The sequence below is a fragment of the Caenorhabditis remanei genome, chromosome IV, assembly GCF_010183535.1.
Source record: "Caenorhabditis remanei strain PX506 chromosome IV, whole genome shotgun sequence".
Taxonomy (NCBI): Eukaryota; Metazoa; Nematoda; class Chromadorea; order Rhabditida; family Rhabditidae; genus Caenorhabditis; species Caenorhabditis remanei.
Genome location: NC_071331.1, coordinates 21,423,621 through 21,444,419, shown reverse-complemented (window position 1 = coordinate 21,444,419; position 20,799 = coordinate 21,423,621). Strand labels below are relative to the sequence as shown.

At 37.9% G+C, this 20,799-nt stretch overlaps 7 protein-coding genes across 7 annotated transcripts; 4 read left to right on the top strand and 3 right to left on the bottom strand.

Moving 5' to 3' along the window:
* Nucleotides 1–63: 63 nt before the first annotated feature.
* Nucleotides 64–5,692, top strand: GCK72_015604 (uncharacterized protein; the record flags this gene model as incomplete). Its single annotated transcript, XM_053731003.1, has 8 exons — nt 64–677; nt 726–781; nt 4,198–4,387; nt 4,591–4,684; nt 4,730–4,969; nt 5,188–5,350; nt 5,394–5,610; nt 5,659–5,692. The coding sequence occupies 8 exons, from the start codon at nt 64–66 to the stop codon at nt 5,690–5,692; spliced, it is 1,608 nt and encodes a 535-aa protein (XP_053585775.1).
* Nucleotides 5,693–5,849: 157 nt separating this feature from the next.
* GCK72_015603 (uncharacterized protein) lies at nt 5,850–6,722 on the bottom strand (the record flags this gene model as incomplete). Its single annotated transcript, XM_053731002.1, has 2 exons — nt 5,850–5,988; nt 6,037–6,722. 2 exons carry the CDS (start codon nt 6,720–6,722, stop codon nt 5,850–5,852), a joined length of 825 nt encoding a protein of 274 aa, XP_053585774.1.
* A 943-nt stretch (nt 6,723–7,665) lies between these two features.
* Nucleotides 7,666–8,061, top strand: GCK72_015602 (uncharacterized protein; the record flags this gene model as incomplete). Its single annotated transcript, XM_053731001.1, has 1 exon — nt 7,666–8,061. The coding sequence occupies one exon, from the start codon at nt 7,666–7,668 to the stop codon at nt 8,059–8,061; it is 396 nt and encodes a 131-aa protein (XP_053585773.1).
* Nucleotides 8,062–11,178: 3,117 nt separating this feature from the next.
* On the bottom strand, nt 11,179–11,682 carry GCK72_015601 (uncharacterized protein; the record flags this gene model as incomplete). The annotated part of the gene is made up of 1 exon (XM_053731000.1): nt 11,179–11,682. One exon carries the CDS (start codon nt 11,680–11,682, stop codon nt 11,179–11,181), a length of 504 nt encoding a protein of 167 aa, XP_053585772.1.
* A 1,354-nt stretch (nt 11,683–13,036) lies between these two features.
* Nucleotides 13,037–13,805, top strand: GCK72_015600 (uncharacterized protein; the record flags this gene model as incomplete). The annotated part of the gene is made up of 2 exons (XM_053730999.1): nt 13,037–13,617; nt 13,667–13,805. 2 exons carry the CDS (start codon nt 13,037–13,039, stop codon nt 13,803–13,805), a joined length of 720 nt encoding a protein of 239 aa, XP_053585771.1.
* A 1,699-nt stretch (nt 13,806–15,504) lies between these two features.
* On the bottom strand, nt 15,505–15,879 carry GCK72_015599 (uncharacterized protein; the record flags this gene model as incomplete). Its single annotated transcript, XM_053730998.1, has 1 exon — nt 15,505–15,879. One exon carries the CDS (start codon nt 15,877–15,879, stop codon nt 15,505–15,507), a length of 375 nt encoding a protein of 124 aa, XP_053585770.1.
* Nucleotides 15,880–17,572: 1,693 nt separating this feature from the next.
* GCK72_015598 (uncharacterized protein) lies at nt 17,573–20,510 on the top strand (the record flags this gene model as incomplete). The annotated part of the gene is made up of 5 exons (XM_053730997.1): nt 17,573–17,634; nt 17,684–17,777; nt 17,820–18,059; nt 20,161–20,323; nt 20,371–20,510. 5 exons carry the CDS (start codon nt 17,573–17,575, stop codon nt 20,508–20,510), a joined length of 699 nt encoding a protein of 232 aa, XP_053585769.1.
* Nucleotides 20,511–20,799: the final 289 nt, after the last annotated feature.

Genomic DNA, 20,799 nt, shown 5'->3' with positions numbered 1-20,799 from the left:
GTTCTAAAATGCAATTATGTGTTGATTGCACGTAAGTTTGTAGAAAATATCAAATATGAAGGCATGGAATCGGTGAAAATAGGTGGAGAACATGTACGAATAAAAATGGAACATTTGAATGGATATATTATTTCATACTGGGATAATGCAGTGAATGGATTGAAAGTTATCACTGACTATGTGACCAATCTATTCAATATTGATGTATCAGATATCTGGGCTTCAAAGCAATCTCTCCATATAATTGAATGGGTGAACAGAAGACAAAAGACACCGTTGAAAAACGTTCTTTACTCGAGTGCTACCGCAACATCAGAAGAAGAGATGATTTGTATTCTGAAAGACTGCCGTCCGATCTCTCGATTAAGCATACATCTAAAGCCGCCTCAGAACTTTCGGTTCGCGGAAAAGTTCCCAAAAATCGATTGCTTAGAAATCAGTAATTCCAAATGGGTAACAATCGATGATCTGTTGAGCATGGATGGAATTGATATTCATCTAGACAATGCCAGTCTCAATAATAGTGATTTGAATGTCTTCCTCAGGCACTGGCTGTCTGGGGGGTGTCCCCGATTGAAGCTATTTAGCGCCGAAACTGGTTCCGTGAATATCTTACATGTACTCGATGGTTTACCTCCTAATCCCATTCTTGTGGAGGATAGGCGAGACTACACCAGGTAATATAGTTTGATGTATTATTAGCTTCTTATGACTCCTTATTTCAGTCCATTTGGATACAGAATAGCTTTGTCATTTGGAATCGATATACAACGTGCGGATGGTGTGACAGCTACAGTGTGCAAACATGAAAATGGAATCTTCTTTATTGCAGTTTGGCCAGAGACTACTCATAATTACAATTGAACCTTTAAAACTATCAGTTTGTGTATCTAACTGTACTTAACTGTGACAATATTCCACCAGACTGAGGGATACTCGACTTTTGTTGTTTGGCCGTATTAACTCTCATTGAAATAATGCATTTGATGTGGTTTTGTGAAATTCCTGCTATGAATGAAGTTGTGTACTGATTATTCAAAACGGGACAATATCATAAATGTTATAAATTCTCAATTCTCCATTTTTCTATCCCTAAATCGGTCGGTGTGTCCAAGGATCTGACTTGGCGTTATAAATCAACCGGGCAAGGAAAATGTGAATAGCTTATCACTTTTTTAAACTAAGACCATTTGTATATTATTCAAAAAACTTGAACTTCCTAATCCCATCAGTTGCCGAAAATTTGAATTTCCTCAAAAATGCTACATTTGAATTTCCCGCTCAATTCTTCCTTGACTAGTATTAAGAGGCACTATCTGTAAGAGTGAGAATGTTTGTGTTGGGCCTTGGCACAGTTGCAAAAAGTTGTTTCAATCCGAACTCTTTTTACAGCATATATACCCCTATGGTAGTAATTTACAAAAAGTATGTCACCAGTCCTCTATGACGTCATCATAGGAAAATATGCCCAATAATTGACTTTTCACCCAAAAATTCATAAAAATTTAAATTTTCCAAATAACATCGGGAAACTTTCGTAACATGTTAGAAATGTTTTTGACTACCACTACACAAATTTCCAGCCCCCCAGACACCCCAGAAACCGTTCAATTAAATTTCATTTTCATGTTTTTTCAACTTTTCTCGAAAATTCCCTCTAGAAGTCCTCAAATTTCACATTGTATACGTATTCCACGCAAAAAGTTCTATTAGGTCCAATTAGAAACATCAAAAAGTAGGGGGACCATTTTGAGATATTTCGATGTTTTCAAAAATCACATCATCCTTATGAAAATTTCATTTTTGAAAAAAATTTCAAAAAAAAATTAACTCCGAAAATGATTAGAATATTGATAAAACACTTGTAATAAGCCAATCCCAAAATATTAGATCTCAGAAATGCGTTTGAACGGATTCCGTTTTTTTGATCATTCAATTTTTTCCAGTTTTTTCCCGTTTTTATCAATAATTCGTACAGAAGTCCTCAAATTTTAAAGGATATCCTAATTCCTCGCACAATTTAACATATAGTTCAATTGACATAATTAAAAAACAGGGGGACCATTTTGAGATTTTTCCAATTATTTCGAAATTCAGATAAGGGTACCCCCTTATGAAAGAAAATTTTTATCAAAAACTTAATTCAACTTTTTTTTGATGCAAAAACGTTGAGAACATTGATAAAATATCGAAAACATTTTTTTATAGTTTGAACGTTTTTTGCATCAAAAAAAAGTTGAATTAAGTTTTTGATAAAAATTTTCTTTCATAAGGGGGTACCCTTATCTGAATTTCGAAATAATTGGAAAAATCTCAAAATGGTCCCCCTGTTTTTCAATGATGTCAACTGAACTATATGTTAAATTGTGCGAGGAATTAGGATATCCTTTAAAATTTGAGGACTTCTGTACGAATTATTGATAAAAACGGGAAAAAACTGGAAAAAATTGAATGATCAAAAAAACGGAATCCGTTCAAACGCATTTCTGAGATCTAATATTTTGGGATTGGCTTATTACAAGTGTTTTATCAATATTCTAATCATTTTCGGAGTTAATTTTTTTTTGAAATTTTTTTCAAAAATGAAATTTTCATAAGGATGATGTGATTTTTGAAAACATCGAAATATCTCAAAATGGTCCCCCTACTTTTTGATGTTTCTAATTGGACCTAATAGAACTTTTTGCGTGGAATACGTATACAATGTGAAATTTGAGGACTTCTAGAGGGAATTTTCGAGAAAAGTTGAAAAAACATGAAAATGAAATTTAATTGAACGGTTTCTGGGGTGTCTGGGGGGCTGGAAATTTGTGTAGTGGTAGTCAAAAACATTTCTAACATGTTACGAAAGTTTCCCGATGTTATTTGGAAAATTTAAATTTTTATGAATTTTTGGGTGAAAAGTCAATTATTGGGCATATTTTCCTATGATGACGTCATAGAGGACTGGTGACATACTTTTTGTAAATTACTACCATAGGGGTATATATGCTGTAAAAAGAGTTCGGATTGAAACAACTTTTTGCAACTGTGCCAAGGCCCAACACAAACATTCTCACTCTTACAGATAGTGCCTCTTAAAATAAATTCATTTTTAAAGCATTGGCTAGCCGGAGGAAGTCCACGATTAATACTGTTTTGTGCTAAAACCGTAAATTTCGATCTTGATGCGTTGTTTGGCGACATAAATGTGGTTCTTGTAGAAAACTTCCGACAGTATACCAGGTAGAATTCATAAAATTGATCTTGCAATCAGACCCTATTTTCAGCCCATTTCAAATCAAATATCGCTTCAGTTTTGGATATGATCTACGACGGGAGGATGGTGTGACTGCTACAGTATTCTATCGGCCGGACGGGGAAATAATAATTGCTGTTTGGCCAGAGATCGTGTGTCATTATTAAATGAATTAATTTACGATTAGAAAACATTTTCAATGTTGTTTTTGAAAACTCGCTACTTACGGGACTATCCCACAGAACCTCAAAACTACCGCCAGATTTAAGTTTCCAGAATGTTGTTTTCGATACGCAATTTAAGTTTTGTGGCATAGAACGTCTCAGTTTCTAAGCCATAAAATCAAAGCTCGATTTGTGTGTATTGTTTCAAATTTTCCTCTTTTCGTCCTTACTGTTATCGAGTGGTTACCACAGTAGGTAGTATTAGAATTGTCTGAAGGGTCGGAAACTGAAATAATACAATTATGACTTCAGTCATTTTGTAACCAATTCTTGATAATATTCAAAATATTTCAAACCATTTTGTAGTTTTCTGCGACTGCTATGAAATTTCTTGCGATGGAATTGTAAAATGTTTGTGACAAAGAAGTGATGAAGAAAACTATGTTACTTAATGTTTGTTTGCTCCTCTTCCTTTCGGGAAAAGTCGATATTTACTGATAACAAGAGAAAAAGGAAAATGTTAAAGACATCAAACGTCGAGTATTGCTCCTCCTCCTTAAACGTCATACGAGTCGGGAAGAAAAGTCGTTAAGACTCTTCTCTGATAACAATAAAGTGTTACTCTCAAAGACCCTTTCCAGTCATTAATATTCTATTCTATCACTCCCTCTCCCTTCCAAACTAATATTCAATATAGGGACACAAATCAGAAGCGGGGAAAAACAAAATTAAATAATTATTTTATTTCAGATTCATAAATAAAAGAGTTTTCCAAACAAAATGAGAATATTTCAGTTCCACCGGCCCAATGTCTTCCTTCCACAGACATCACTGTTTTGTACGCGTATTCTACTGATATCGACGCTGATACATATGGGTATGGTGCCTCTAATGTGATCGGTTATGCTCCTAAATATGCAACAACGGCGAATGTTCGATTTGATACGAAACAGGAAGAAGATATTGAGTATCACACGGACTCTGAGTATGTTTGGTTTCTGTTTTTGCTGATTTATTAGAAACCAGCTTGGGATTCGGTCTTCGACGCGTTTTTTTTCGCGGCTACGCTACTCGAGTTCAGGTGAAAACTTATTTGATGATAATTTTCATTGTTGGAAATGACATAGATGAGCTGCGGACAAACCCCCCCCCCCACGCGTTTTATATATAAGACTGATTTTTATTCAGAAGTTTGAGTGATTCTCTAAATTTCCATTTACCTGATCCATCACTTGGATATGGAAACAAAACAACTGGAAGCAATTTGTACACTGTTTTAAAAGTTTGTACTCTTTTATCTCAACTCTTAATAAAAAAAACATTCCAGAAGTTTCTCAATAATCGGAAGGTTTCATTATGCGGAGCCCACGTTTTCATTGCAGTAAAACGATATCCAGATGAGTCTGATGTGTCCGACATAATTACCCAACTTCGAGCAAATCATGTGATTGTGTATATTGCTGTCGACAGTATCCCATCGGGTGGATCCAATTCTGCAACATTATATGAAATGTCATATCAAACCAATGGATATAGTCTGTTCGCCACCGGCAGTGATCTCCGATATGTGAGTTCAAGTGGAAATTGAATGAATAAGTTGACTGTGAAAATTATTCATGTGGAAACAAATCATAAATATTGTAGTAGACGTCTCTTTGATCTCATGTTTTTAACGTTTCTATGCGAGTAATCATTTCTTTTTGCAATTATTAATAATTCCATCCCAATGACTAAGTTTTTACACAAAAGATATATAAAAATCAATTGGAGGTTATCACTTTACAGGCGTTTGAGTGGATGACCGCAATACTTCAGACCCCTTACCAAATCATTGCTCAAAACTTTGTAGTTTCTGAATCGGGACGAATCGAAGTATCGACATTCACAACTCCGATACCAACGGGTTACGCAAGCCCATGTTTTTTTGCAACAACTATTCAAAACCACAGTAAGAATCATTTGCAAGTTAAACTAGATCACAGTGTTTGCAGCACTTGACAATTCATTTGTATCAATGAATTATACAATTGAGAGTACTGATGGATCTTTTGTTTATACATTCCCGGGTGGCTACTCCTTACCTCTTTATGGAACTGAGCAAACAGATTTCTCAACTTTGAACGGATCCCTCTCATACAAATGGACAATTGACTATCATTATGACACTGATGCACCACAAATCATTCAATTAAGAATGTACAGCCATTAGTGAGTTTTCCCAAAAACTTTAACAGTTGCATAAATCTAATATTTCAGTTATCACGACTTCCTCCCACTGCCAGTATTCTAATAGTCAGTCAATATTCTTTGCGGTCAAATGAGACCGTTCTTTTTTTGAACAAACATTAATAAAGTTTCGTAGATAGATTCATTTAATGATAACACACAAAAGACAGAGAATTATATAGTTGGATAAAAAAAACGAATAAAAACAATAGAAAGATAGTTTAATTATAATTATGAGTCGCCTCTGGCCAAACAGCAATAACCAATTTTCCAGTCTGTTGATGGCATACAGTAGCTGTCACACCATCCGCACGTCGTATATCGAATCCAGATGTCAAAGTTCTCCTGTATCCAAATGGGCTGAAATGGGGAAACATGAGGAACTACTAATATATCAAACTATACTACCTGGTGTAGGTATGACTGTTCTCCACAAAAACGACATTACGCAGTAAATCAGCAAGTACTTGAAAGATATCCAGAGAACCAATTTCGGCGCAGAACAATTTCAGTCGAGGACACCCTCCAGACAGCCAGTGCTTCAGGAAGACATTCACATCACTACTAATGAGACTGGCATTGTCCAGATGAATATCAATTCCATCCATTGTCAGCAGATTGTCAAGTGAAACCCATTTTCCATCATTGATATCTAAGCAATCGATTTTTGGAAACTTTTCCGTGAACCGAAAGTTTTGAGGAGGTTTTATGTGCATGCTCAATTGAGACATAGGACGACAGTATTTCAGAATATATGCCATCTCTTTTTCTGATGATGATGAGGCACTAGAGTCCGCGTAACTAACGTATCTCAATGGTGTTTTTTGTCTACTGATCACATGTTGAATTATATGGAAGGATTGCTTCGAAGCCCAGATATCTGATACATCAATATTGAATAGATTGGTAACATAGTCAGTGATAATTTTTGATCCATCCGTTGTATTCTCCCAGTATGAAATAATATATCCATCCGAATGATCCATTTCAACTCGTACATGTTGTCCACCCATTTTCACAGATTCCATGCCTTCATAATTGATATTGTCTACAAACTTAAGTGCACTCAACACCTGATTGCTTTTTGGAACCATACCAAAAGCAAAATTTGTAAATGAAAGAAATGTTGAATTTTTGTCAGATTCCCCAACAAGCAGATGCCCGTCAAATGGCGCTTTTCGTTGAGTTTTTATGACAGAGTGACTTTTCTGAGAGCAGAAAGACAGCGATACTCTGAAAAGGAGAAGAATAGCTTTGAAAAAAGGGAAATAAGAAACTTAAATGTTTTCGGCTCCATAAAATCGATAATTCTGCCTAGAGGGACATATGGGATATGGAAAAGAGGGAAAGGAGACGTCATCCTTCGGCTGAAGACGTGGGGAGACTGAATAGGAGAGAATGGATAGGGCCAGGTGTTTTCCCTCGTCACTTGCACTCCTCTCTCTCGCCTACTCATCCATTCCCTCCTATTCAGTCTCCCCATATCTTCTGTTGAAGGATGACGTCTCCCTTCCCTCTCCTCCATGTACCAAACCTCCCGCTAGGCAGAATTATCGATTTTATGGAGCCCGAAGCATTGTGAGTTTCTTCTTATTATAATTTAAAATCTTTATGTTACATTTCAGAGTATCGCTGTCTTTTTGCTCTCGGAGAAGTCACTCTGTCATAAAAACTCAACGAAAAGCATCATTCAATGGCCGCCTCCGTGTTTCATGGCCACACAGAGACGTCATGTTTTATTCAGTCAAAAATCTAACTCGTGTTTTGCGTGCTGCCAATTACTCGCATTTTCCCAATTCTGAGAGAAGTAATTATGTGAAAATGAGCGGGCAGTACGTTCCAGTTATAGTGCACCCTTTGGATGGATTTCTGGTTTCCGGCTGGGAGAATATAACGGAGGGATTGGAAACTATTACTGACTATGTTACCAACCTATTCAATATTGATATATCAGAAGTCTTTGTATCTGACGATTCATTCAAAATGATAGAATGGGTGCACAGTAGACAAAAGACACCATTGAAAAAAATAGTTTACATGTCCTGGACCTGGAGTCCTTGCGCATCAGAAGATGAAATGATATACCTCTTGAGGGACTGCCGATGTTCATCTGAAATACGCATCCACTCAAAGGCCCCACCCAATTTCCGCTTCTCGAATAACTTCCGTAGAATCGATTGCTTAGACATCAGTAATTCCAATTGGGTAACAATCGATAACCTATTGACCATGGATGGAATTGATATTCATCTGGAAAAAGCCTGTTTCACTAGTAGTGATTTGAATGTCTTCCTCAGGCACTGGCTGTCTGGAGGGTGTCCCCGATTGAAACTATTCTGCGCTAGAACAGGATCTGTGGATATCTTTCAAGTACTCGCTGGTTTACTGGATAATGCAGTTCTTGTGGAGGAACGTGGAGACTACACCAGGTAGTATAGTTTGATATATTAGTAGTTTTTCATGATCCCTTGTTTCCAGCCCATTTGGATAAGGCAGAATCTTGTCATTTGGATATGACATCCAACGTGCGGATGGTGTGACTGCAACAGTGTGCGAACAGGAGAATGGAACGTTGGTTATTGCAGTTTGGCCAGAGAGCACTCATAATTATAATTAAACGTTCTTCAATTTGATCCTCCCGTTTTGTTTATCTAATTATGCATAACTAAAGCGGAACCTTTTTCAATGTCTACCGTCTTATAATTTGTTTAAACAAGAATTGATCACGAATTTCACCGAATAAAGAGGATATGTTTAAAGGCGTATTGTGGTCTGTTGTGATGTTTTCATATTTTAATGTATGAGTTTCAGCGAGTTCATTTTCATAGTTCAAGAATTTTTTAATTCGGTCCACAACCCGCTGAGAGCGAGCGCCGGAAAGTTTGGTCATTGAAAGGGTCGCAGAAAATTGGGGGCCGTGGCCTAGAAATTCGACTTCGAAAAAGTAGATTTTTTGAATTTTGACGGTATTTTCGATTATTTTCGTTGTATTTCTTCAATAATTTCGATTGAAAACGGCAAATATTGATAGAAAAACACTAAAAACTACCGAAAATAACGCCAGAAATAGCAGAATACTGAAAAAACAACTTTACAGAAGTAAAATTTCTAGAAAATTCTCGCTGGCCAAACTTTCCGTTGGTTTTTTCAGTATTCTGCTATTTCTGGCGTTATTTTCGTTAGTTTTTAGTGTTTTTCTATCAATATTTGCCGTTTTCTATCGAAATTATTGAAGAAATACAACGAAAATAATCGAAAATACCGTCAAAATTCAAAAAATCTACTTTTTCGAAGTCGAATTTCTAGGCCACGGCTCCCAATTTTCTGCGACCCTTTCAATGACCAAACTTTCCGGCGCTCGCTCTCAGCGGGTTGTGGACCGAATTAAAAAATTCTTGAACTATGAAAATAAACTCGCTGAAACTCATACATTAAAATATGAAAACATCACAACAGACCACAATACGCCTTTAAAGGCAGAAACGACGAAAGTGGTCTTTTCGATAGACTATCAAATGTCATCTATTTTTGCAATCGATTTTCTAAAATTCACACTTGGAACACTACCCAGTAGAAAAGCGTTCTGGGAAGATCAGAAGAACTTAAATAATTTTAACAATGAACAATTCATTCGAGGATGGGAAGGCGAGAGGTGAGACTGTGGGAAACAAACAGAATGTGAGTGACATATGAAAACTACAGTAGTCCAGCTGTCCTTCCACGTCATTCACACTCTCATATCTTGCATACTCATCCATTCATTCCAATTCAGTCTCCCGTCGTCTTCCCTCCCAGAATGGCGTTTCTCTTCGCTCTCTTGCTTTGTTGGATTATTTCCGTCTTCTTTGAAGCAATCGAGTCTTTTCTCATCCCCAACATACTATTACCCACACCTCATTTTCCTCCGTCTCAAACTGTTTCAACCCGTCAACACGACGTTTCGGTACCCACGTCCCCCTTCCCTCTTTTTCGAGTCCCATACGTCCCGTTAAGGAGAATTATTGATTTTATGGAGCCGAAAGCATTGTGTGCTCGATGAGCACCTTCCTTTCATCTCAATCCTTATCAATTCTTTTAATTAAATTCTTTCAATATATTTCTTCAATCCCATCCCACGCAATTCATAACTAAGAATTCTTCCCCATCATATTTCTGTCTATCCTATAGTGTTTCCACACCCTGACGGTCGTCTCTCTCTTTTCTCTCACCAGGGACCGTCCCTCCCCCTTCTTCCATCATTCTCAAGCTTCTAGAGCGACCGGACGGTCGTCTCTCTTTTTTCTCTCACATTTTTTCTCTTTTCTTTTTCTTCCCTCTTTATACTTTATTGTTATTCTTAATTCTGGTTTAATTACCCAAGTTTGAGATTGGGGGAGAGTATCATTCCGGTGCTCTCCGTTTGGGCGGTAGGGAGGAGTTGGGTAGCGACCCGGAAGTATGGATGCCCAACCACCGCAATCTGATCTGGCATTGTGTTTCGGATGGTCTCTGTCTCTAGATCTGAAATAGAGCTCTGGCCTGAAGAACACACGCGCGGACCGGTTGGATGCCGACTGGATCTGGAGGGTGCAAACCTGAAAGGGAAAGTTGAAGGCCGTGAGGCTCCTGGCGGGAAACTCCGTCATAGTCAGTGGTGTGCCAACACCCGACGACTATGACATAGTTGGAGGAATCCTGATCTGATAATAATCATTGTTCATATAAGGGAGGGGGATGGTAAATACCCAGGGTCCGAAACCATCAAAGCAGCTACTGACCAGCATAGTAGTGATGAACACATAGACCCTGGGGTTCCCTGAACTCGACCCATCTGCACAAACCCACTTTGTACAAATGAACCAAACTGATGAAGAGTTTAATGATTTCTTACATCACAGCTAGCGGACCTACCGTGAGGTAGACTCCCGCCGCTGTAGCAGGCTCGCCGTTCGTATTGATTCCTGACTTGGTACCACTACATCTTCTCTCCCACCGTTTCACTCCGGATCGGACAATCTCCGCAATTCGGACAAATCAGTGACAACTTCTGTCACTTCCCACATCCCCCGCGAAACCAGCCCATTGGTTTCGCATACTTTTCCAGGCTCACAGTCCGTCCCAGTTCAGAGACCACTGCCAACGTGCATATAAAAGGAGCTCCCTTTTAAGTAGCGAATTTTCAATGACGAAATTTTAAAATGTTTTCAATTCGTAAATGAAATCTTTTCTTTTTTGTTGTTAGAACAAACAATTTTCGGGTAGATTCATTTATTGATAACAGATGATTTCTGGCCAAACAGCAATTATTATTTCCCCGTCCGGCCGATAGAATACTGTAGCAGTCACACCATCCTCCCGTCGTAGGTCATATCCAAAACTGAAGCGATATTTGATTTGAAATGGGCTGAAAATAAGATCTGATTACAGGATTAGTTTTACATATAAATGTTACCTGGTGTACTGTCGCAAGCCTTCTACAAGAACCACATTTATGTCGGCAAACAATGCATCAAGATCGAAATTTATGGTTTTAGCAGAAAACAGTTTCAATCGTGGACTTCCTCCTGCTAGTTAATGCTTTAAAAATGTATTTATATCAATATTAGTCAAGGAAGATTTGAACATCATTATCTCCCGTCCATCCATTGTGAGCAAATTGTCAATTGTCACCCATGACCCGTCACTGATGGACAAATAATCAATTTGTCTGAAATTATCTCGAAACTGGAAGTTGGGAGGGGGTGATGAATAGATGACAGTTTCTAGCGAGGCGGGACAATCTCTCAGTATATGTAACAGCTCGTCTTCAGTTAAAGTGTCTTTCCAGTCTTCACAATTGACACTTTTGACATGTGACTGTTGTCCAGTATTCACCCAATCAATCATCCAAATGTGCTTACGATTGAATGTGATTCCCAATACATCAATATTGAAGAGCTGGGTAACATAATCAGTGAGTATCTTTACTCCATTCATTTCATCCTCCCAATGGGTCACCAGATATCCCTTCTCCTGGTTTACAGTCAATGCCACGTTTTGTCCATTCATTTCAACAAAACTTGTTCTGTTGGTCATTTTCTGTAAACCTGATGCAACCATCACAATTTGGTAATCAGCAAATTTGTCGAAAGATAGAAGAAAATGTTCGAAACCCGAGACATGTAAGTGTCCATCGATTGACTTTCTTCTATGAGTTTTGATAACGGATTGACATTTCTGGGAGCATAGGGACAGAGATATTCTGAAAATTCGAAATAAGGGAGCACAATCTAATGAAAAAAGACTCACAATGAACTGGGTTCCATAAAATCGATGATCGTCTTTAGCGGGAGATAAGGAATACAGAGAAGAGGCAGGGGAGACGTCATCCTCCGATAGAGGACGTGGGAGAGGAATGAATGAAATGGAATGGAAGGAGTGAATGAGTGGACGAGAGAACTACAGTAACCCGGTGAGAGCGGTGTCGCTGCAGGAAGGTAAACATGTGACGTCAGAACAAAGGTTTTTTTCAAATAGAAATACAAGAAATGGATGAGAAGACGAGAGATGAGAGAGTTTAGAGAAAGTGAAGATATGGGGAGACTGAATAGGACAGAATGGGTGCAGGTGTTTTCCCACACACTCTCCTCTATTGCCTATTCATCCTCTCCCTCCTATTCAGTCTTCCCATATCTTCTGTTGAAAGATGACGTCTCCCTTCCCTCTCCTCCATGTACCAAACCTCCCGTTAGCCAGAATTATCGATTTTATGGAGCCCAATGAATTGTAAGTTTCTTCATTTTATCTGCTTTCAAATCTTCATGTTATATTTCAGAGTATCACTTTCTTTTTGCTCTCAGAAAAGTCACTCTGTCATCAAAACTCTACGAAAAGTGCCACATGACGAACGTCTGGAAGTTGGGGGATCGAATATAAATGCATCATCCATTTCATTTACAAATTTCGGCTGTGTGTTGAGTGCATGTAACATTGCATATATCTCGAGCAGGGTTGCCGCCGAAAAAAATTTGACCCGAAAAAAAATTAAATTTTTTTCGGCCTCCGAAAAAATACCCGAAAAAAAATAAATTTTTTTTCGGTCGCCTAAAAAATACCCGAAAACTTTTTTTGTTCGCCTAAAAAACCTCTCAAAAAACCCGAAAAATCAAAAAAATATACTGAAAACAGTTAGGAAATTAATAAAAACACTTTAAAAATTGACCTTCTTTTCCAAAACCGAAAAAACGAAAACTTTTTTTTCGGGAGACGAAAAAAAACCGAAAATTTTTTCTCCGCTCCGCGGAGGCCGAAATAAATAAAATATTTTCGGCTCCATACACCCGAAAAACCCGAAAAACCGAAAATAAATTTTTTTTCGGCGGCAACCCTGATCTCGAGTTCTAAAAAAGAGGAATATGTGAAATTGGGTGGACAACAAGTACGAGTCAAAATGCACCGTTTAAGGAAATATTTAATAACGTATTGGGAGGATATACTGACTGGATTGGAAGCTATTACCGATTATGTGATCGATTTATTCGATACTGATGTATCAGAAGTCCGTGTATGTAAAGATTCATTCAAGATGATTGAATGGGTGAACAGTAGACAAACAACACCATTGAAAAAAATAGTTTACATGGCCACGGCCTGGAGTCCTTGCTCATCGGAAGATGAAATGAATTATATTCTGAGGGATTGCCGATGTTCATCTGAAATACTCATATACTCAGAAACTCCGCCCAATTTTCGCTTCTTGAATAACTTCCGCAGAATCGACTGCCTAGATATCAGTAATTCCAAATGGGTAACAATTGATAACCTATTGAGCATGGATGGGATCGATATTATTCTCGGATCATCTACACTGACTAGTACTGATTTGAATGTCTTTCTGAAGCACTGGCTGTCTGGAGGGTGTCCGAGACTCAAGCTTTTCTTGGCTAGAATTGATACCGTGGATGTCTCACAATTACTTGATGGTCTCGTGCATAACGCCGTTCTCGTGGTGGATCGTCGAGACTACACCAGGTAATATAATTTGATATATTAGTAGTTTGTCATAATTTCTTACTTCCAGCCCATTTGGACACATGAGAACTTTGCCATCTGGAGTCGATATACGACGTGCGGATGGTGTGACAGCTACTGTATGCTATCAGCAGACTGGAAAGTTCGTCATTGCTGTTTGGCCAGAGACCACTTATAATTACAATTAAACTTCCTCTTTTGTTCCCTCTGTTCCGTTTATCTAATTAAACCCAACTACAGTATCAGCCACTTGCAAAAATGTTAAATTTGAACTTCCCGCCTAACGTTTCTCCAGATTCCTATATAACCTTTGTTCTGACGTCAAATATTCACCTTTCCGCAGGACCTCACCGGGTTACTGTAGTTTTCCCATGTCACTTCCATATATTCTCTAGACTCTCTCCTCTCTTGTCTTCTCATCCATTCCATCCATTCCATTCCGTTCATTACTCCCATACGTTTCTTTTGTTTTGATCATTCAATTATTTTATGGCTTCCCCCCCCCCTCTAGCCTCTGTAATTAAATATGAATTTCATTAATTTCACAGTGTGCGTATTTCAAAGTCTCATTCTCTGCATTGTTACTCTCTTTTTATAAATATTCTTTTCCCATTCTACACTTTTTCACTTTCACACTTGGAACACTACAGTAACCCTGTTGAAACAGTTTTCTGGGAAGATCAAACAAGCAAAAACAGTCTGAACAATGAACAATTCATTCGAGGATGGGAAGACGAGATATGCGACTGTGGGAAGACAAACAGAATGTGAGTGACACGGAAAAACTACAGTAGTTCATCTGTCTTCTCCCACGACATTCACACTCTCATCTCTCTCCTACTCATCCATTTATTCCAATTCAGTTTCCCCACGTCTTCCCTCCCAGAATGCCGTTTCTCTTCGCTCTCTTGCTATTTTGGATTATGAATGGGTAGTTGAAGAAAAACTTCTTTTCCGACCCGGCTTTTGAGTGAATCTATGAGCACGAATTCTTAATTGAAAAGGACACCAAACCTAAAAATCTAATCACTCGTTTCAAAATGTTAGTTTCATTTTGTTTACGCAACATTTCCTTTACCACTAAACAATTAAAAAAAATATAATTTAAAAAACATCAATTTTCTTAGAATGTTTTTGGGTTAGGATCTACATAGTTCTCGGGGTCAAAAATCAATATTATAGGGACACATACCAGAAGCGGGGTAAAAAATAAATTACCGTAAAAACTCTATTTGAGTTGCATGCAACTCTATTGTTCAAAGGGTCCGTCGGAGTGCAACTCTATTAGAGGGGCAATTCAAATAGAGGGTGCAACTCTATTGTTCAAAATGTTTTTTAAGATGAAATTTTAATTTTAAGGCGTAATTTTTATAACTTCAATAAACAAAAAAATTAAAAATTAAAAAGAAAACAACAAATTTAACAAGATTGGATTGAAATGAGATTAATCAATTTAAATTTCATCAACATCAAGTGATTCGTCACTGGAAAATCCTTCAACTTCTTCAGTTTCAAAAAATGCGTCTTCGCTGATTTCCGAGTTATCGATCAATTCCTCAACTGTGTCAGTTGAAATTGCCTCTTCTTGTCTGCGTTTCTTCAATAATTCAAAACCACCTGGCATTTCTCCATCCTCCTTCAAACAATGGATTTTTGTATCATCGGTTCCATCCAACGCATTATTCAGTCCACATCCAGTGAATGATTTTTCAATGAGGTCTTGTGGCAAATCGTTCCAAGCACTGACAATCCATTGCAAATAGATGTCCATTGACGGCGATCTCATGTTTCCAGATGCAGTGTAGGACTTCTCGCCATGCATCATCCAATCCTCATATTGATTTCGAATTTTTGCCTTGAACGGTAATGTTTGTGCAAAAAATTGGCTTATACCTTAAAGTCCGAGCATTCACGAGCGCGTTGCTGGATCATTCTTCTTGTAACGCGTAACTTCTTTGCACGTTTTTCGCGAACCCAAGCAGAAAGGTTCTCATCGAAATCAGCGTCTTTTACATGTCGTCCTGCACCGTTCAATCTTCTTCTTTTCGCACCATCTTTCTCTACAGCACTTTCCAGCTCCGCCTGTTGTTCTTTCCAATTCTGGATGCACTGACGAGATACTGAAAACCTCTCCGCCGCTTTTACGTTATTTGTCTTGATCGCAAACTGAACAGCTTCTTTTTTGAAGTCGAGAGTAAAATTGAGCCGGCGTTTACGGAACAACGAATCCTTCGGAACCTCGACAGCTGAGGTATCCGTCATCTTAAAAATACAAGTAATATTCATAATAGGTGAAAAATCAGGAAAAAACAAGAAGTGGCAAAAAGAAGAAAAGAAAAATATAAGAAATTCAATAAGTCTGTACGCGAGAAATTTTAAATGCAGGCGCGGTGTTTGCGTACTGACAGGGGCAACTCTATTAGAGGGGCAACTCTATTAGAGGGGCAATTCAATTAGGGGGTGCAACTCTATTGTTCAAAGCGTCCGTCGGAGTGCAACTCTATTAGAGGGGCAATTCAAATAGAGGGGCAACTCAAATAGAGTTTTTACGGTAATTATCTCATTTCAGAATCAAAAATGAAAATAATTCTCTTAATAAAAAAATAATTCAGGTCCCTCGGCCGCATGTCTTCCTCATCAAAACATCAATGTCTTATACGCTTATTCAACTGATATCGACTATACCACGTTTTCGTATGGTGTTTATAGCATGGTTAATTATGCTTATTTGTATACAGGGTGGCGCAGAATTACCCGCACAAGCTATAAGTGCTATATCTAAAAAAGGAAAAGTCAGAAAACCATGGGAATTAACAAAAAATTTATTCATGATCATAACAACAATTATCAGCTAATTGTGTTCCATCCGACCTCCTCTCTTTTGGATAACAGCACGAAGACGTCTAGGGTAGGCATCGATGGTTGCACGCAGGTAATCTGGAGACAAAGCGTCCCATTCCTTGAGCAGGGTCTTCTTCAGGGCCTCGATACTTGAGTGGGGTTTAGCGTTGTCCTTGTTCTGCAAAACCCCCCAGATGGAGTAGTCCAAAGGATTGAGGTCTGGCGAGGACGGAGGCCATTCGTCCTTCGGGATGAATGCAGGCAAATGGGTCTCGCACCACTGTTGCGACAACTTGGCTGTGTGTGCTGGAGCACCGTCTTGTTGGAATACCCAGTGACGTCCATTGAAGTGTGTCTGAGCCCAGGGAAGAACACTGCTCCAAAAACCATCACACTAGCGGGGTGAGAGGCTTGATGAATTGTCCTTCCGTTGGCAAAAGCTTCCTCAGACGTCTCAGCAAGCACTCGATGATTTTGAGGGTTGAATTCGGCCTGTACGGTGAACAGCTTCTCGTCAGAAAACACTGTAACCAAGTGCTCATCATTGCGCGTGCGCTGAAGGAGCTTTTTTGATCTTTCGAGCCGTTTCTTGGTTGTAGCTTCCGAGAGAATGGCCGATTTTCTTACACGATAACAAGTAAGCTTCAGCTTGTCTTTGACAATCCTTCCCAACGAACGACGACTAATTTTCATACCTTCCGCCATTATTCTGATGCTCCGATGTGCATTTCTTCTGATTCTCTCTTTCACAGCTTTGATCCGATCTGGAGTAACGACTGTTGCTTTTCTTCCTCTCCCACGTCTATCCAAGAACGTTCCGAGCTTTTTGAAACGAGAAATCGAGTCATACACGATTCTACTTGGGACTCCGAGCCGTTTAATGATGTCAACCGGAGCGACTCCTGCTTTGAAAAGTTTCAAAATGGAAGAGCGATGTGGACTCGGCGGTGCCATTTACCTAAAACAAAACCGATCGATCTGAATTTTGGCAGAATGATAAAAAATAATATAATTAACAAAAATTTAAATAATACGCGCACCAGAATTGCGTCAATCGCCTTGCTTTATGGCGTCAAAGTTTTGTGCGGGTAATTCTGCGCCACCCTGTACAACAATGGCAAATGTCCGATTTGATACAAAACAGGAAGAGGAGATTGAGTATCACACGGACAGCAAGTATGTTTGGTTTATTTGTTAGGTGCTTTATTAGACTTTTCCATTTCAGAAGTTTGAATGCTTCTTTATGGACCCATAAACCTGATCCATCACTTGGATATGGAGACACTACGACTGGAAGCAACTTGTACACTGTGTTGAAGGTTTGTAAAATTTTAATATGTTTTATTTATATGACGTTTCAGAAGTTTCTCAATAATGGCAGGGTTTCATTATGCGGAGCCCAAGTGTTGATTGCAGTAAAACGGTATCCAGATGAATCTAATGTATCTGATATTATAACTCAACTACGAGCCAATCATGTGATGGTGTACATTGCTGTCGACAGTATCCCATCGGGTGGTTCCAATTCTGCAACACTGTACGAAATGTCATATCAAACCAATGGATACTGTGCTTTTGCCACCGGCTTTGATCTCAAATGGGTTAGTTCTGTATAAAAAGTGGAAATTGCATTCAAAAAAGTTCTCTGTGAAAGATATTTATGCGGAAACAAATCATAGTCACTTTAGCATACATTCACAGCTTCGATCTCTTTGTACGTTTTCTGTGACAGTGATTAAGTTTTTTTTTTTCCAACTGTAATCCCATCTTGATGATCACGTTTCTATTAGGCTGGTGCATAAGTTTCTTTCTTTTTTTGAGGTTGAACTTTGACTCACGGTTTCTAGATACTGTGATTGTATATCGACCAAAACTTTTTTGCATTCTAATGACCTTCTCAGTGGCTAACAAATACAGTTTTAAGTTGGTGCCTAGACATTCCGCTCGTTAAAACGATGGTTTTTTCTGTGGTCAACCAAACTCCTATTTTGGAAAGTTTTTTGGTTCTAGTCGACATTGGTATCAAAATTTGACGATCTTAATGGGAAACTAAATAAAAGTTATAGGAAAATACTTTATCTTGTTGTCACATTTTAGTTTTCGGTCAGTACGTTAAAAGCGAAAAAATTATGATCAGACGATTGAGAGCAACTAGAAATCATTGTTCAGCTACGTTCAAGCATATTACAGAAACATCTGAAAGAGCATTTATGCCAAACTATGTGTAAAAGTTAGAAAGCAACATGAGTAAGTGATTCCAAAAAAAAATGATTAAAAAACCATTCAATTAATTGATAAAACGTGGGTCGCGTGTTTGCTATGATTTTTGTGCTTTTAAGAAATTTTGTGTAGTAGACCTGGGTGAAGTCTAGGTCTCTTCTCAACGCTTTCAAGCAAGTCAGAACTATCTCCTTACAAGTAATCAACAGTACATACTTTGCTCTAAAAATGTGCAAAAGATCTAGTGGATTGATTCAGAAGCACGAGTAGCAGGCTTCATCAAACTTAAAAATCATGTGATTTTGATGATGTTGAATTCGCGCTTCCTGTGAAAAAAAGCAAATTGCTTAATCATCTGAAACAAAATAAATTCAGAAACGTCAGTGCCTACTCTACTCAATAATAAACATTTCTACCAATTTCCTCATCTAGCGTTAAAGAAAAATCGAAAAAACTCACACATCCGTAAATTGCTGATCCTCGCCGTTCTTCAGCGACCGACACTAAACTACAGTTGCTTAGTTCAAATGTCATTATTAATTCTTTAAACATAATTTTTCTAGCTTATTTTGATTTTGAATAGATCACCCATTCTCGTCAACATTTTCTGAGAAAAAAATGGAGACAAAGAATGGTACCAAAAAGGGTTCCTCAAGTATTTTGACTTGTCTACGGCTGAAATTAAGCAGATGGCAGACATCATTTCACAGGTATAAACACAATAAGTTAATGGTACTAAATAACTATATTTCTCATTATGTGAGTTATTAGCCTTCTAGAAATTTCATGACAAAAATGATCCAAAAAAAGAAAGAAACTTATGCACCAGCCTGATACTAGAGTGTCGTTTTGCGAGAATCAGCTTCCGCACTTTGCGAGAACTAAAGCTAAATCTAGAATATTCTTGTTTTGTTCTGTCTCGTATTGTTCAGCATAAAGTTCATCATAAACCCGTTCAGCATGGTTCAGCTGAAGCATATTCCAGCACGTTACAATTATTTCTCATTCCCGCATAATTTGTTCGTATGAAAATCTGTATGAAGAAATTCATAAAAACGTCAAAATTACATTTCTTTATGAGAGTGGAAGGTCATTCTTGTCTCACGAAATTCTCATTCCAGCAAGAAATTATGCAAGAATGAGAAATAAAATAAGCTTGCTGGAATATGCTGAAGCTGAACAATGCTGAACAATAATATGCTGATTTTTATGTTGGAGATTACGAGACAAATCGAAACGAGACGACGATAGAATATAAGGCGTGTCAAATTTGAAAAATTCATATTTTGAACAAGATCTCTCATTTCCTTTAATCAATCTGTGGATTCCAACCGTTTCAACTTGGTCATTGAAATTCAATAAATATGAAAATATCGGGAATCAACCTGTCTTATGCTGGCTTCAGCTGAAATTGCCTCGCGATACGACACTCTAGTTTCTACACAGAAGACAAGTATTTTATTTTCATCCAACAATTTTCAGGCTTTTTACTGTGTAACCGCGATATTTGGCTGGCCTTACCAGTTTCTGGCTCAAAACTTCATGGTTTCTGGATCTGGTCGAATCGAAATACCGGCTATCAAAACTCCTATACTACCGGAATCTACTGACATGTGTATATTTGCAATAACTATTCAAAATCACAGTAAGAATAATTTCCAAGTTAAATTAGACCATTCATAATGTTTGCAGCACTCGACAACTCATTTGTATCCATGAATCATACAATTATGGGTAGTGATGGATATGATGTTTATAAATATCCGGGTGACCCTCTCTATGGAACTGCACAATCAAATGGGGTTGCATCTGAACGGATCCCTCTCATATAAATGGACAATTGACTATTATTATAACACAGACGCACCACAAATCATTGAATGCAGAATGTACAGTGGATAGTGAGTTTTCAGAAAAACTTTTAGGGTTGTATAAATATAATATTTCAGTTATCACGACTTCCTTCCACTACCAGATTTCTAATGGTCATTCAATGTTCTGTGCGGTTTTCCAATAAATTCTTATTTCATTTCAATCTTTGTTTCTTACTTCTCATTATTAATATTTGTTCACATGTACAGAGAAATGTTCGTGATATCTCAGAATTGAAAAAAGGTTTTT